We start from the raw sequence: 14,747 nt of genomic DNA, 5'->3' as shown, positions 1-14,747 counted from the left end.
TGCACCTGAGGGGTGGTGAGCTACAGCCAGAGGCGGGGGTGGGGAGCAGAGCTGGAAGGTGGGGGCTAAGCCGGGGCTGTGTGGAGCCTGGGGAGGGGGTTGAGCCAGGGCTGGGGTGGGAGGGGCAAGTTAAGTGTAACTGGAAATCGCATATTTCCAGGCTTTACTGTAGGAATCGGACTCAGCCGCGTAAGAGCAGGGTCACGTACTTTGGGTTTGCGTACTCTGAGACCTTACTGTATTGATAACATCTAGATTACAGCACATAGCCTTTATTCCCAGACAATAAACAACTAAAATAAAAACCTTCCCACTGTGTTCTTATGTGCAGAAAACTTAGGACAGTGATCTGAAAATGGATATTTGCAGGGGCTAGAGGCAGAGCATTGTGGGTAGTGAGCCCACCTTGAGAATTTATCATTGATTGAAATTCAAATCAACCAAATCCAGCTACATTCAGATGCAGAGCAAAATGAATCTCTGTCTAGATTTTCCACTGACAGTATACTGTGGAACCCTTGGGAGACTGGAGCATTTCTAGCTAGCCTAGGAAGATGCTTCACAGGGTAGGGTGTAGTGTTAGAGAGGTGGCAATTCTACCATCATCTGCCTCTTTGTGTGTGTGCACACATAATACAGGATATGGTTTATCTAATAGCAAATACAAACACCAAGTCACTGCATGTGTGTTTTTATTTACATAGTGGCAATGTAAGCTTCCTTACATTGTTTTGCTGTTGAACTACAGGCCTGAATGAGAGAAATCATCTCTAGAGATTAGAGGAGATGGTGCCATTTAGGTGTCAGAAGAGAATGTCCAGTCTTTCTATCCATTCTGTGCTGACCGCTCCACTCAAACTGCAGCTGGGATGCTATCTTTTGGGATGTGGAATCCTATGATGAGGAACAGGACCAAAACCTGTAATTCTTCATGACACACATGTTATCAAATATTTATTAGATGGTCATAATCTTCAGTCACTGCTGCCTTACATTGCCTGTGAGATGGTGAATGAGGAATAAGAAGTTCTCTATTACATCAGACACATAATATATTCAGCCTCTGGCTTGTCAGTTTTAAGTTTGGATTTTCTTACTTTTGTTGGTTTATGTAAGAACCTTCACTTCTTTAAAAGCTTAGCTCTCTGCTGCCCGAGAGAAAATGCATATATACTCTGATATAAATACAGTAGCAGGTTTATTTGCATCTCTAGCAATTCTCAAGATAACTACCACAGAACCTCCAACCAGATAAACTAGAATATAATATACATGGTGTTACACCCTTGAATATTTATTGTGAAAACCATGATTGTTATGTATTTTGCTATGAATGCCATTTATATCTTCTCTTCCTTACACTCTGTGGTGTTTAATACTTCTGTGGATGTCCATTTACCTGATATATCACATCAGCTCATGCAAATACATATGTTGCCTTTTTTCAAGACTGTAGCCTCATTCAGAGCGACCATAGTGGTCCAGAAGGTCTCTGCTATCTGTAGCCAGTTTCCAGGGGACTCTGTTAAGTTCATGTTTTAAACAAGTCCTCTCAAATAAGTCAAATTACTGTTTTCTTTCTTCTCTACCCCATCAATAGCAAAAGATGTGATACACAATGCATTCCAACAGGCAAATAAAAGGTCTGGCCACTTGTGTCCAAAATGGAAGCATTCTTGGCAAGACCAGACCCATGCCGCCCCTCCTTGCCTGATGATTTAAATTCTGTCCCTGATTTGGGACATATGACACTAAATTTAGTGCAGGATTGTGGCACTAAGTATCAGCCCATACCAGGTTTCTGTGAAGCTGCATCACCGCATATGCACAAATGGGAATGCATGTGCCACACCACTCACTCATTGGCAACAAGCTTTTCTCTGGGACCTGCCAGCTTTGATACTGGGTGTAGAGGGAGGCCGGGCTAGTGGCTTTCTTGCTCCCCACCCTTTTGGGAGGGATTGCAACTGACGATCTTTGTAACAAGAATGCTAGATAAATAACCAGAAGAGAAAAGACCTTACTGCTAGTGATTCTATCCTCAGCATCAAGTTCCAGCCATGGCGAGTGTTTTACAGCCAACGTAGAAATGCTTACAACTAGGGAGTTCGAGAGTCAGATCCAGCAAGGTAGTTCAGCATGTTCCCAGGCTGCTGTTGGAGGAGGAGGAGGAAGGGAAAAGGGGAAGCTGCCCTAGAGCCTGGTGATTCAAAAGGATCCAAGGCTCCGGGCTGCCACTACTGCAGCAGTGGCAGTGGCTGGAGCCCTGGGCCCTTTAAATTGCTTTTGGAGTGCTGCACAGGGCACTCCCAATGGGTTGAAGGCTGGCAAGGGTGTGATGTACTTTGGGTGATGCTGAGGGCTGGCTGGCCCAGCCCCGCCCCTTTTCTGAGAGATCCTTCTCCTTCCAGGAGCACCGGCCTCCAACCTTGTCCCTGGGAATTCTCTCGGCCTGCCTGTGTGTGCATAACTTTGTACACATAAGTAGGCACATTGTCTCCATGAAACTTGCCATTTAATGCCTTGATTCACCAATCACTTGGCTTTAGACCATTTTTTTAATCAAAAGATGCAACCAAGTCTAATCCACAGCCCACTAACATCAGTGGGAACAGTCCTCCAGTCAGTGAATTTGGGATTGGGATCTTGTGGAATAAACATGCATGAGAGACTGGATAGCTCAATGTTTAGCTAGGATGGAAATGACTTAAATATTCTTAGATCTATACAGCTGCTTGGTCGCCTTATATAACATTAGTTGGCGGTTTCAATCATGTCTTGTTCCTAGTAGCTCAATGAACATCACAACTAGATGTGGCACTAATTGTAACTTTGCTGGTGGTCTCAGCAGAGAAATTAAAGTGCTGAATTAGGTCTATTGACCAAATTAGCCTCTTATCCATAGCTGATCCCTCTAGAATACAGGTGAAGGACATTAGTGGGGAGCTGAAGGGAAACTGGTGCTTGTATTTCTACTCTCTGTCCTATAGACAGGTGGGCTTCAATCTTCTGGACTTCTAATCTGGCAGCTTCCTTAAGCTCTGAAGTTTTCATGATTTAGGTGTACAACTCCCATTATAATCCATCAGAGAGGTAGCCGTGTTAGTCTGTAGCTTCGAGAACAACAAGGAATCTTGTGGCACCTTATAGACTAACAGAAATTTTGGAGCATAAGCTTTTGTGGGCAAAGACCCGCTTCATCAGATGCATGATTGGGGGTGGGGGTGGTTTCAGAGGAATATTTAAAGAATGGGGGCCCAGAAAAAGGGAGGGCCAGAACTGACAAGGTCTATTCAGCAAGGTGGATATGGCCCAACAGTAGGTGTCAAAAGAGGGAAAAACAGGTCAGATCGGATAGTGGATATGAGCCATTGTCGGAGTCTAATGGGGAGATCTTAACACCCAGGGCAGAGAAGCTGCCTTTGTAAGTTGCGAGCCACTCCCGGTCTCTGTTTAATCCTTGGTTAATGGAGTCACATTTGCAAATAAATTGCAGCTCAGAGATTTCTCTCGCCATTTGATTTTTGAAATTTCTTTGTTTCAGGACTGCCACCCTTAAATCTGCTACTGAGTGTCCAGGGAGATTGAAGTGTTCCCCCACAGGCTTCTGTACATTACTGTTCCTGATGTCTGATTTATGTCCATTTATTCTTTTATGGAGAGACTGTCCAGTTTGGCCAAAGTAAATTGTAGTGGGGCGTTGCTGACGCATGATGGCATATATTATATTAGTAGATATGCAGGTAAAGGAGCCCCTGATGATATGGTTGATGTTAGGTCCTATGATGATGTCACTGGTGTAGATACGTGAGCAGAGCTGGCAGTAAGGACCATTGCAGGGGCTGGTCCCAGGTCTATAGCTGCTGGTTTGTGATTTGTAGTGGCTGGTGAGGATTTGTTTAAGGTTGGCAGGCTGTCTATAGGCGAGGACAGGCCTGCCTCCCAAGGTCTTTGAGAGTGAAAGATCATTGTTCAGGATGGGTTGCAGATCACTGATGATGCGTTGGAGAGGCTTTAGCAGGTGGCTTCTGGATACCGTCTGGCTCTGCAAACTATCTAAACTCCTACTTTCCACATGGGGCTACAGTAGTGGTACCCTTAACTCACTCAGCAATATTGTAAATCTATCCAACTACACACTCAGCCCAGCAGAAGAATATGCCCTTTCTCAAGGACTCTCTTTCTGCCCCATCACCCCCACAAACTTGATATAGTTCTGTGCTACAAGACAGGCCTCACAAGGAAAACAAGAGAACACCACAGACTATCACATACAGCCCCCAACTAAGGCCTCTCTAGCATGTCATCAGTGATCTGCAACCCATCAACCTAAAGACAACCATACCATCAAGGGCTCCTTTCCTGCACATCTACTAATATAATATATGCCCTCATGCACCAGCAATGCCCCACTGCAATTTACATTGGCCAAACTGGACAGTCTCTCCGTCAAAGAATAAATGGACATAAATCAGACATCAGGAATGGTAATGTACAGAAGCCTGTGGGGGAACACTTCAGTCTCCCTGGAGAGAAAAATCTCTGAGCTGCAATTTATTTGCAAATTTGACTCCATTTAATCATAGATTAAACAGGGACTGGGAGTGACTTGCAGCTTACAAAAGCAGCTTCTCTGCCCTGGGTGTTAAGATCTCCCCATTAGACTCTGACAATGGCTCATATCCTCCTGTCTGATCTGACTTGTTTTTTTCCTCTTTTGATAAGTACTGTTGATAATGGGCCATTTCCACCTTGCTGAATAGACCTTGTCAGCTCTGGCCCTCCCTTTTTCTGGGACCCCATTCTTTAAATACTCCTCTGAAACCACCACCCCCACTCATGCATCTGATGAAGCGGGTCTTTGCCCATGAAAACCTATGCTCCAAAATTTCTGTTAGTCTATATTCCTAAATCATTCATGGACTTCTGAAAATTTCCCTAAAATCATTAAAAAAGTCCTGCCCCCCAACAACCTTTATAAAGCCTTTTTTTCCTTATCAACATGTAGCCACAGAACACAGTCACACACCAGGGTGAATGTTTCTTGGACTGAGTAAAAGAGGACGAGTTTTTCATTCCAGCATAGGTCAGAGAGTGGGTGGTGAAACAGAACATTATGCTTCAGCATTAGTCTTACAAAAGCGGAGCTACGAATTCTCAAAGGATCATGTCTGATGAACGAATGAAGCTGTAGCACCGAGACCCAATGATGCCAGCTGGGAAAGGGTTTGCTAGTCCATGACAGAAATGCCTGACAAGCCTGACAAACTGACTACACCTGGCACACTGCTGCAGTATTCATCTATGAAGAACACTGTGTGAAGTCTTTAATGAACGACAAGTTACACTGGTCATTAATATTGCAGGGTTGATGGAAAAGTTTCTGTCACACTAAAAGGATGTATAGTCACTTGTCTGCTGGAGTTCACATGCAAGTAAAGCATTATAAGTCCTGCTTGCATGACACCCAGGTAAACACAACCATGACCTCTCATGCATTCTCTCACCTCACGGGAGGCAGGAGACCAACAATGTAACCCACTGTGCTGGGTACCCAGAGACAGCGTCACAGATGCTGGTTTGGGCCTGCATGGGATAAGGAAATCATGACCCCTCAATATCACAGCAGAGAGAGTTGATCACAATGTCTCTTCCTCCAAACAAAGATACACCTACATAGAATTCCTAAACAACAAGAAGTCCTACGGCACCTTATAGACTAACAGATATTTTGGAGCATAAGCTTTCGTGGGCAAAGACTCGCTTCATCAGATGCATCTTCCTGCCCATGAAAGCTTATGCTCCAAAATATCTGTTAGTCTATGAGGTGCCACAGGACTTCTTGTTGTTTTTGAAGATACAGACTAACAGGGCTTCTTCTCTGAACTAAATAGAATTATCCAGCTTCTCTGAGTGTCTTCCTCCTAGGCCTCCAGGGACACTTATATGTGTCCTCCAGGGACATTTAAATATGCCCCTAAACAGGATCTCAGAAACAAACAAACAAACAGACAAACAAACAAAACCCAACAACCATTGCTGTACTTTGGAATATCCTCTTCATTTGAAGCCTGGTACTTGTGCCTTTACTAATAAAGTCAAATAACTCCCCATATGGTATTTTTTTAAAGTGGTACTCATGATAAGCTTTGTCATTTCACTTTGAGGCTTGTAAATGTCACTGACATGACATTTCTGTTACTCATTTTGTAAAAAGGGTCATTTGCTTATTTCCTGGAATTATAAAGCCTATTCAATCACCTCTGCTGTAGTTTCTGTTCTTCCTCATCACATTAAAGTGAACATTAAATTGTATCACCCCAGACAGCTTATATTAAATACTCTTAAGTTATTTACATAGAGTATGTGTTTAGAGAGTTCAGTACATCTCCAACTTGCAGAAAACGCAAACAAGCACAAGCACAAGCACACTACTCAAAAGTCTAACTACCCAGCACTGTTTCCCCCCAGCTTCAGGTCAACTACTTAGCATTAGACCTAACCACATATCAACAGCTATGGTATGGAGGTTAGATTAGTCATCTGTATCACCTCTGCATTCAGAACCCCTATCATGGAAACATGAGTAAAGTTTCTAGAGACAACCCTGCAATGGGAACCTTCTCTTATATTCTTTGGATTTTCTCTTTCTAGTCCATCCGCAAAAGACATTTTGGATAAGATCAATAGTATTTTGAACCAAAGCTTTTCAACCACAGCTTTCCAGCCCACGTTAAGTAAACAGTTGATAAAGCACCCAGGTCAGCGGCAGCACTCATACAGGAGTTTAAGGAAACAGACAAATTCCTACTGACTAGATGCAGCGCCGGATTAACATTCTGTGGGCCTGGTGCCAAATATATTTGTGGGGCCCCATGTAGGCATTACTGGCTCCTTTTGTGTGTAGATCTGGTGCGGCAGTGCTATGGAATCTCTGGTACTGAGTCTCAAGGGCATTTTTCTTCTGCAACATTGTATGTACACAATTTCCTCAGTTCCCTGTTTTTCTCATTTCGGAAACTTCGAGATCCCCTTATTCCTAGCAGCAGATAGGAGTAAGAGGAATTCGAAGTTGGCAGGGTCCTTTTGAAAAGGACCCCTGTCTGGATGAGCCATGTGGCAGTGAAAAGCAGCAATTTCGAAGAGCCGCAGCTGGCAGTATGTTAATGAGGTACTGAATATGCATTTCAGCGCCTCATTAGTAATCTTCCAAATGGCCATTTGCATGGCCATTTCGAAGATTTGCGCTAGTGTAGACATAATCATGGAGTGGTATGCTCAGAATCAGATCACAACCCCACACTTCACCCAAACTGGGTGCAGGTTCTAGGAGCGGGTTATGACCTGGAGGAAGGGTTTAAGAGGGAATTCAGGGTCCGGGCAGAGGCAGTGACCTGGAGGAAGGTTTTAGGAGGGAATGCAGGGTCTGGACGGGGTTAGTGACTTAGAGGAAGGGTTTAGGAAGGAATTCACGGTCTGGGCGGGGGCAGTGACCTGGGTTAGGAGTGAAGGAAGGGGTGCAGGGATTTGGGCCTTGATCAATGGTAGGGAACCTGGGGGACTGAGGTCTGGGAGGGGTTTGTGACCTTGAGGAGGGATGTAGGAGGTGGTTCAGTGTCTGGGAAGGAATATACTTGCGGGAGTGGTGGTGCGGAGGGTTGAGGAGGTGGAAGGGGCTCTGGGGACAGAGGCAGGCTGCCTCGTGCAGCTCGTAGCCAGCAGCCCAGCAGGTTCCTTAGCCAGTGTCCCTGGCTTCCATGCTCCCCACAACCACTCACAGCAGGTGCAGGGGCCATGTGTGCTGCTCTGAACCAAACACTGCGAGACTCGAGGTGGGGACAGGGGCAAGTCACATGCTGCCTGTCCTGCAAACAGGCGGCTCTTATTGGCCAGAAACCAGCCAATGGGAACAGCAAGATTTTGCTGGTAGTGGAGGCAGTGTGAGAAGCCTCTCTTCTGTCCCCTGGGCTTGCAGCATTCACAGAGCCCCACAGCCATCTTTTCTGAGAATGGAATTGAGGGCAGAGCAGGCAGGGAGCCAGCTGAGGCTCCCATGGGCTAGATCCAGCAGCTTGGGTTAATTTTGCCCAGCCCTTATCTAGATCATCCCTGACAAATGTTTGTGTAACCTGCTCTTATATATCTCTAATGAGGGACATTCCACAACCTCCCCAGGAAATTAATTCCAGTGCTCAACCCTCCTGACAGGTAGGAAGTTTTTCATAATGTCCAAACTAAACCTGACATGCTGCAATTTAAGCCCATTGCTTCTTGTCCTATCATCAGAGGTTAAGGAGAACATTTTTTCTCCTTCCTCCTTGTAACACCCTTTGAGGTGCTTGGAAGCTGTTATCATGAAGGGACTCAGTCTTCTCTTTTCCACACTAAACAACCCAATTCCTTCAGTCTTCCCTCATAGCTCATGCTTTCTGGATCTTTAATACTTTTGTTGCTCTTCTCTGGACTGTCTTCAATTTCTCCTCCCCTTTCCTGAAATGTGGTGCCCAGAACTGTGCACAATACTCTAAGTGAGCCCTAATCAGCACAGACTAGAGAGGACAAATTATGTCTTGTGTTTTGCTTACAATGCTTGTGTTAATGCGTCCCAGAATGACGCTTGCTTTTTTGCAAACATGGCTTGGTCTTGCAGTGTAGGTAGACCAAACTGTGTTTTAACTGTGTTCTGAACCACAAATGTAAACACCAATCAGGACCTCATCTAAGCTTAAAGGTCAAACAGTGTTTTAATCATGGTAGGAACTACAGAGCTGTAGTCAGGTACCCCAGCATGGTGGTAGTTTCACATTACAAGTGAGAGGGGACAAACTGTGTTGGTTCAAATTCAGCCCATTTTGTTTATGATTGAAAGTTATCACTATGTGACCGCTGTTCAGTGACTTTGGTTGAAATGTCCTGATGGTCTGTGTTGGGGACCTATTGCACAGATGTTTACTTCCACAAAAGCACTTCTGCCACTAACCGGCATGCACACGAGCAGCGCAAAAAGAGAGAACACTACATGAATGGACCACAGACTCCGGCCTACACTATTACTCTTAGGCCATGTCTACACTAGCCTTAAACTTTGAAATGGCCATGAAAATGGCCATTTTGAAGTTTACTAATGAAGCACTGAAATACATATTCAGCGCCTCATTAGCATGCGGGAGGCCGAGGCACTTCGAAATTGACGCAGCTCGCTGCTGCGCGGCTCGTCCAGACAGGGCTCCTTTTCGAAAGGACCCCACCTACTTTGAAGTCCCCTTATTCCTATGAGCAGATGGGAATAAGGGGACTTTGAAGTAGCTGGGGTCCTTTCGAAAAGGAGCCCCGTCTGGACGAGCCATGTGGCAGCGAGCCGTGTCAATTTCGAAGTGCTGAGGCTGCCCGCATGCTAATGAGGCACTGAATATGTATCTCAGCGCTTCATTAGTAAATTTCAAAATGACCATTTACATGGCCATTTTGAAGTTTTTGGCTAATGTAGACACGGCCTCAGAGTTAGTCCCTACACCAGTTCCTAGCTGAGGCTTCACTGGTGGATTGTTATAGAGAGGCAATTGCTGCCCAGTTGAAAAGTCAATTCATCATTTCATCTTCTTTTAAAAGAAAAATGTAATTAGGGTGAAGAGCCCAGTCTAAGAGCATGAGGTGAATGGAAGCTTTTACACTGACTTCATCTGAGAGTTGTGAATAAGAATAAGAATAATTGTGAATAAGAAGGGAAAACATTTAATCAAAATCAAACACATTATTGTGCTAAGGATCTCAAGTCACATTAGAATTTGCAACAGAAAATTTACAACTGCCAGTCAAAAAGTCTTTTTTTTCTTTGCTTCCAATGGGACAAAAATGCAATTAACACTAAACATATTTTTTAAGAGTTTTGCTGCATTGGGGTTGTACCACCCACATGCTTAGAGGTAAGCAGGTGCTTAAGTGCCTCAGTGAACCTGGAAGTCTGCCATTATAAGTCTTTGTGATGCTTATTGAATTGGGCAAATGAAACAATACTATTGGGATTTAGCCTCAATAAAAGAAAACAAAATGTTGCACGCAGCATACTGGAGCTGGGGCCAGGAGTGAAGTAAGGAAACACAGCAGATTATTACAAGAGTTCTTTCTAGTCTGAAAGAGATGAGTCTATGACTTTCTGTTGCAGAGAAAAATTGGACAGACTACTTGTTTTTCCTCCATTGGTTGCGGAGCACTCAGAACAAGGCTGTGTCCCAGGCATAGTACAGGAATGGGTGCATTACATATCTGTTTTCTGGTGACACCCATAATTAATCATAATGATTAATAATAGCTCAAACCCTCTGTAATTAAATCTACTTACTCATCACAGTATCTGAACACTACAATTAATAGGAAATGGATGTCTCAATCTGGTAGGTGGCTTTGTAAAACGTCAGCCCAACTCAGTAACTCCCCTTCCTTTCCATAAAACATACAGCAAACTAGCAGAAATGTTCACTGGTGAAATGGATATGGGATGGCCCATAGTTCTGAATGGAGATGTTCTTCTTGCTGGTCCTGAGCTGACATACTGAAACACAGAATTCTTAGGCTGTTCAGATTCCCATGCAGTTTTGCTATGACATTTTATTTGAAAATTATGCTGACACTGCGTGCTGATCTCAACCCTTGCCCAAACACTATTTCTTGTGGATGTATTTGTGACAATGTTTTGGAATGTTGGCTTATCTTTTTTTATTGTTTCAATTTTTCACAAATCTGTAATTAGATCAAAAATATATTTTGGCAGTGCAGTGAGTTAGTGACTTGCTTACAGAACAGGAAAGTAAAAGGATCTACAACCCCAAATCTCTGTTTAAAATAAAACCATTTGGTTCCTAGTGGAGGCAATACGTACATTTTCTCTAGGTCACCAAGTCCTGAGAAAGCTCCTTTTGCAATGATTCTCACCTTGGTGAGGACAAATCTCCTGCAAATAAAGAAAATTCATGATTATTTATTATGTATTTCACAATTTTGCCCAGTGGCCCAGTGAGGATTGTGGGTCCAGTGTCCTATGGCTGGCAGAAACACAGAGGCAGAGATCTTTGCCCTGAATATTTCTGCAATTGGAGCACCCAAAGAGGCAGAATGTCACTCAATGAATCAGAATTTCCTTTTTGGTCTTCCCACGTCTTTGCCAGGGAGTAAACAGTTCTGGGTCCATAATGGGGGAAGCTATGATGGCCAATGGATTGTCAGGCAGGGGATGGAGACATTCCCTATCCCCTGCTGCCCTTTCTGACCCACCTGCATGTGGTAGTGGAGGAAACACTGATAAGTCTCACCTTATGCACTGTGAGTGGTTCTATGGGTCACTGGCACAATGGGTCTCTTTCATCCCCAGTTGCACTAACCCTTGACACCAAGGACAGTGGTCAATACAGACTGCAGCTTGCCCCTAAAGTGAGGGGCTAGACCCTGGCCACAATGACAGGTGTAGGACTGAGGAGATCTGATGCTCCCAAAGGAGGCGGGGAGCAAGAAACTGCTAGTGGGCACCGCTTGCCTGAAGAGGATGCTCTGAAAACTGGGAGTGATGTGGTTTCAGACTGGAGTGTGCAGAAAGAGAGAGCAGAGTGACAATGGGTGACACACCAGCCAGAAGTGGGTGCCCTCCTGATGAGGGAGCTAATTCTGAGGATAATGAGCAGGAGGTGCTGTAGTGGTGAGTTGGATACGTTACAGTAGAGATAAAAAACAAAGAATTCATTTTGCTGAAATTACCTGCTTCTCAGGTTACATAATACTATCTGGCATGTTGTTATGCTTTAGAAGCCTGGACAAGAAACTGTGATGTGGTGGGAATGGGCCACATATATAGTGTGTTGGTCAAGGAGTTTATCCTTATTTTTACAGCTGCTGTGGAAACAGAAATCACACTCAAACCCTTTCCGGTACAAAGATACTGGCTATAAAAGGAAAAAAAATGGCCTTTTTTTACTGATACTGACTGTTCTTGCTCTGTCCCATTCCTAGGCCACTCACGCTGACTGCTGCTGGGGCTGTCATAGGCCACTGCCCCACGCCTACACCTCAGCAGCAGGAAGCCTTTGAGTGGGGAGCTCAGGGGTGGGGTGAGGGCTTTGGGCAGCGCTCACCTTTGTGTGTATGAACTCTCTGGAAGTGACTATGGCTACGTCTACACGTGAAGCCAACATCGAAATAGGCTATTTCGATGAATAACGTCTACACGTCCTCCAGGGCTGGCAACGTCGATGTTCAACTTCGACGTTGCGCGGCACCACATCGAAATAGGCGCTGCGAGGGTACGTCTACACGCCAAAGTAGCACACATCGAAATAAGGGTGCCAGGCACAGCTGCAGACAGGGTCACAGGGCGGACTCAACAGCAAGCCGCTCCCTTAAAGGGCCCCTCCCAGACACAGTTGCACTAAACAACACAAGATACACAGAGCCGACAACTGGTTGCAGACCCTGTGCATGCAGCATGGATCCCCAGCTGCTCCAGCAGCAGCCAGAAACCCTGGGCTAAGGGCTGCTGCCCACGGTGACCATAGAGCCCCGCAGGGGCTGGAGAGAGAGCATCTCTCAACCCCCCAGCTGATGGCCACTATGGAGGACCCGGCAATTTCGACGTTGCGGGACGCGGATCGTCTACACGGTCCCTACTTCGACGCTGAATGTCGAAGTAGGGCGCTATTCCGATCCCCTCATGAGGTTAGCGACTTCGACGTCTCGCCGCCTAACGTCGAAGTTAACTTCGAAATAGCGCCCGACACGTGTAGCCGCGACGGGCGCTATGTCGAAGTTAGTGCCGCTACTTCGAAGTAGCGTGCACGTGTAGACACAGCTCATATGTCCCTCCTTCTCAGTTCCTAACCCTGCATCCTCCTTTTGTCTGCAGGCATCACCTCCACAGCTCCAATTGGCTGCAATTCCTGGCTAATGGGAGTTGCAAAGCTGGTAGAGCATGGATCTAGGAGCTGAAGGATGGATGTGTTACGGCTTCTAAGAAGCTATGTAGGGAGCTACCCAGGCCCACACCTCCAACCCCGCAGCTCCCACTCCCTGCACGTTCCTCAACCACTCCTGCTGCACCCACAGCTTCTCACAAGCATTCTCAGCACTCCCAAGGTTTAGCCATGGGGCCATGAATTTTTAGTGCAAGTCATGGACAGGTCACAGGGCCATGAGTTTTTGGTGACTGTCTAGCATGAGCCTGTATGAGTATGATGTCAGTCTGGATCCACAAAAACACCCAGAAGTCCTGTGGCACCTTATAGACTAACAGATACTTTGGAGCATAAGCTTTTGTGGGCAAAGACCCGCTTCATGACCCATCCATGACTCATACTAAAAATATGTGTGACTAAGATGTAGTGTTACCTATTATTATTATTATTATTATTATTATTATTAATTGAAACTATTCAGAAATAGCTCTCACGCAGTGTCACATAAGAATTGCAGCACTTAGATTATTATGCAAATGTTGAAGGATTAAAGAGCTTCCAGAAAAAGCCCAAACTGGACTAGGTAATTTGTCAAGTTTTACCAAAAATACAGTGAAGATAATTTATGCAAAGCTATGTCTGGACTTCCAGAGTTCAGCTAAATACTATGGAAGCCTTCAAGATACCCAGTAGGCTTAGTGTTACAAAGCTGAACCAATTAGAAAACTGTGTAATTTTGATCTGCTTTGAAACCTGTTCCAGCCATCCCTTTGTGACCCTAAATCCTTGACTAGGGAGCACAAAAATGCATGCTCAGTATGAACGGCCATCTAACATTTTGGCCAGTTTTGTATTAAAATTCTCTAAATTGAATCCTCCTCATGTGGATGCTGAGCATCAAGATGCACATAATTAAGAACTAGATTCAGTTACCCATGGTGCGTACAATTACACATGAGTAACTACATTCATGTGAGTAGACCCTGTAACAGGGTCAGGCCAGCAAACCCTAGCTGGAAGGGTGAATAGCAGCTCAGGATGCCTCCTGGGCTAGGGAAGGAAGAGAAAGAGCTAGTTAAGTTTTCAGGTGGAGTCAACAGGCAGTGGCAGCAGTTCATCTATGAGGGCCAGTTGAACTCACTGCCGGAGTTCTGGGAGGGCTTAAAAAGCTGTCCCAGACAGGGCAGAGGAGAGAGAGTAGGTGAACAAGGTAGGGAAATGGAGGTAAGAGGAGAGCAGATGGCTAAGGAGAGCAAGCAACAATCACAAAACACAGCAGAGGGGAGAGAGAGTAGCTGAGTGGGAGAGTGTCTGGGCTCCCTTCTTGCAGTGACGCTGAAGCTCTGACTGTTTCAAAAGGGGAAAGGACTGATCAGCCAGCCCAGATTGACAGAAGTGGGTGCAGCGTTACCCCTCCAGCAAGAAGGGAGAGGAGTGGGACCCTGGCAAGACCCAGGTGTACTGTGCCACAGCCCCCTGAACACAGCTAGACTCCTCAGAGGAATAAAATTATGTATGTGTATTGATGTATTTGCAGAATCAGGACCTTACTTTGCAACTAGTCATCCTGTACAGGAAGTGCTACTCAGGGGCCTGGTCCACACTAGTCCCTGTCCTTCGAAGGGGGCATGTAAATGAACCTGAGCAGGGAATAGCAGTGAGGTGCTGCGCTACATATGCAGCACCTCATTAGCATAATTCTTGACAGGTGAACTTCGATGTTGTTAACTTCAAAATGCCAGCAAACAGTATAGCTCCTTCGAAGTTCCCTTCCTCCCAAAACATTTGGTCATCTGTTCCCCTTCTGGGGTC

General features: G+C 45.3%; 1 protein-coding gene across 1 annotated transcript in view; it reads right to left on the bottom strand.

The window, feature by feature from the left end:
• Window positions 1–14,747, bottom strand: part of FSHR (follicle stimulating hormone receptor) — a 124,288-nt gene that overhangs the window by 67,929 nt on the left and 41,612 nt on the right. Inside the window, exon 2 of the mRNA XM_074988510.1 lies at window positions 10,877–10,948. Within this exon, the coding sequence (XP_074844611.1) occupies window positions 10,877–10,948 (72 nt within the window). The remainder of the gene's footprint in view (window positions 1–10,876; window positions 10,949–14,747) is intronic.

Source organism: Carettochelys insculpta, chromosome 3 (assembly GCF_033958435.1).
Source record: "Carettochelys insculpta isolate YL-2023 chromosome 3, ASM3395843v1, whole genome shotgun sequence".
NCBI lineage: Eukaryota > Metazoa > Chordata > Testudines > Carettochelyidae > Carettochelys > Carettochelys insculpta.
Note: the sequence above shows the minus strand (reverse complement) of the source record. Positions and strands in the feature narration are given on the sequence as shown.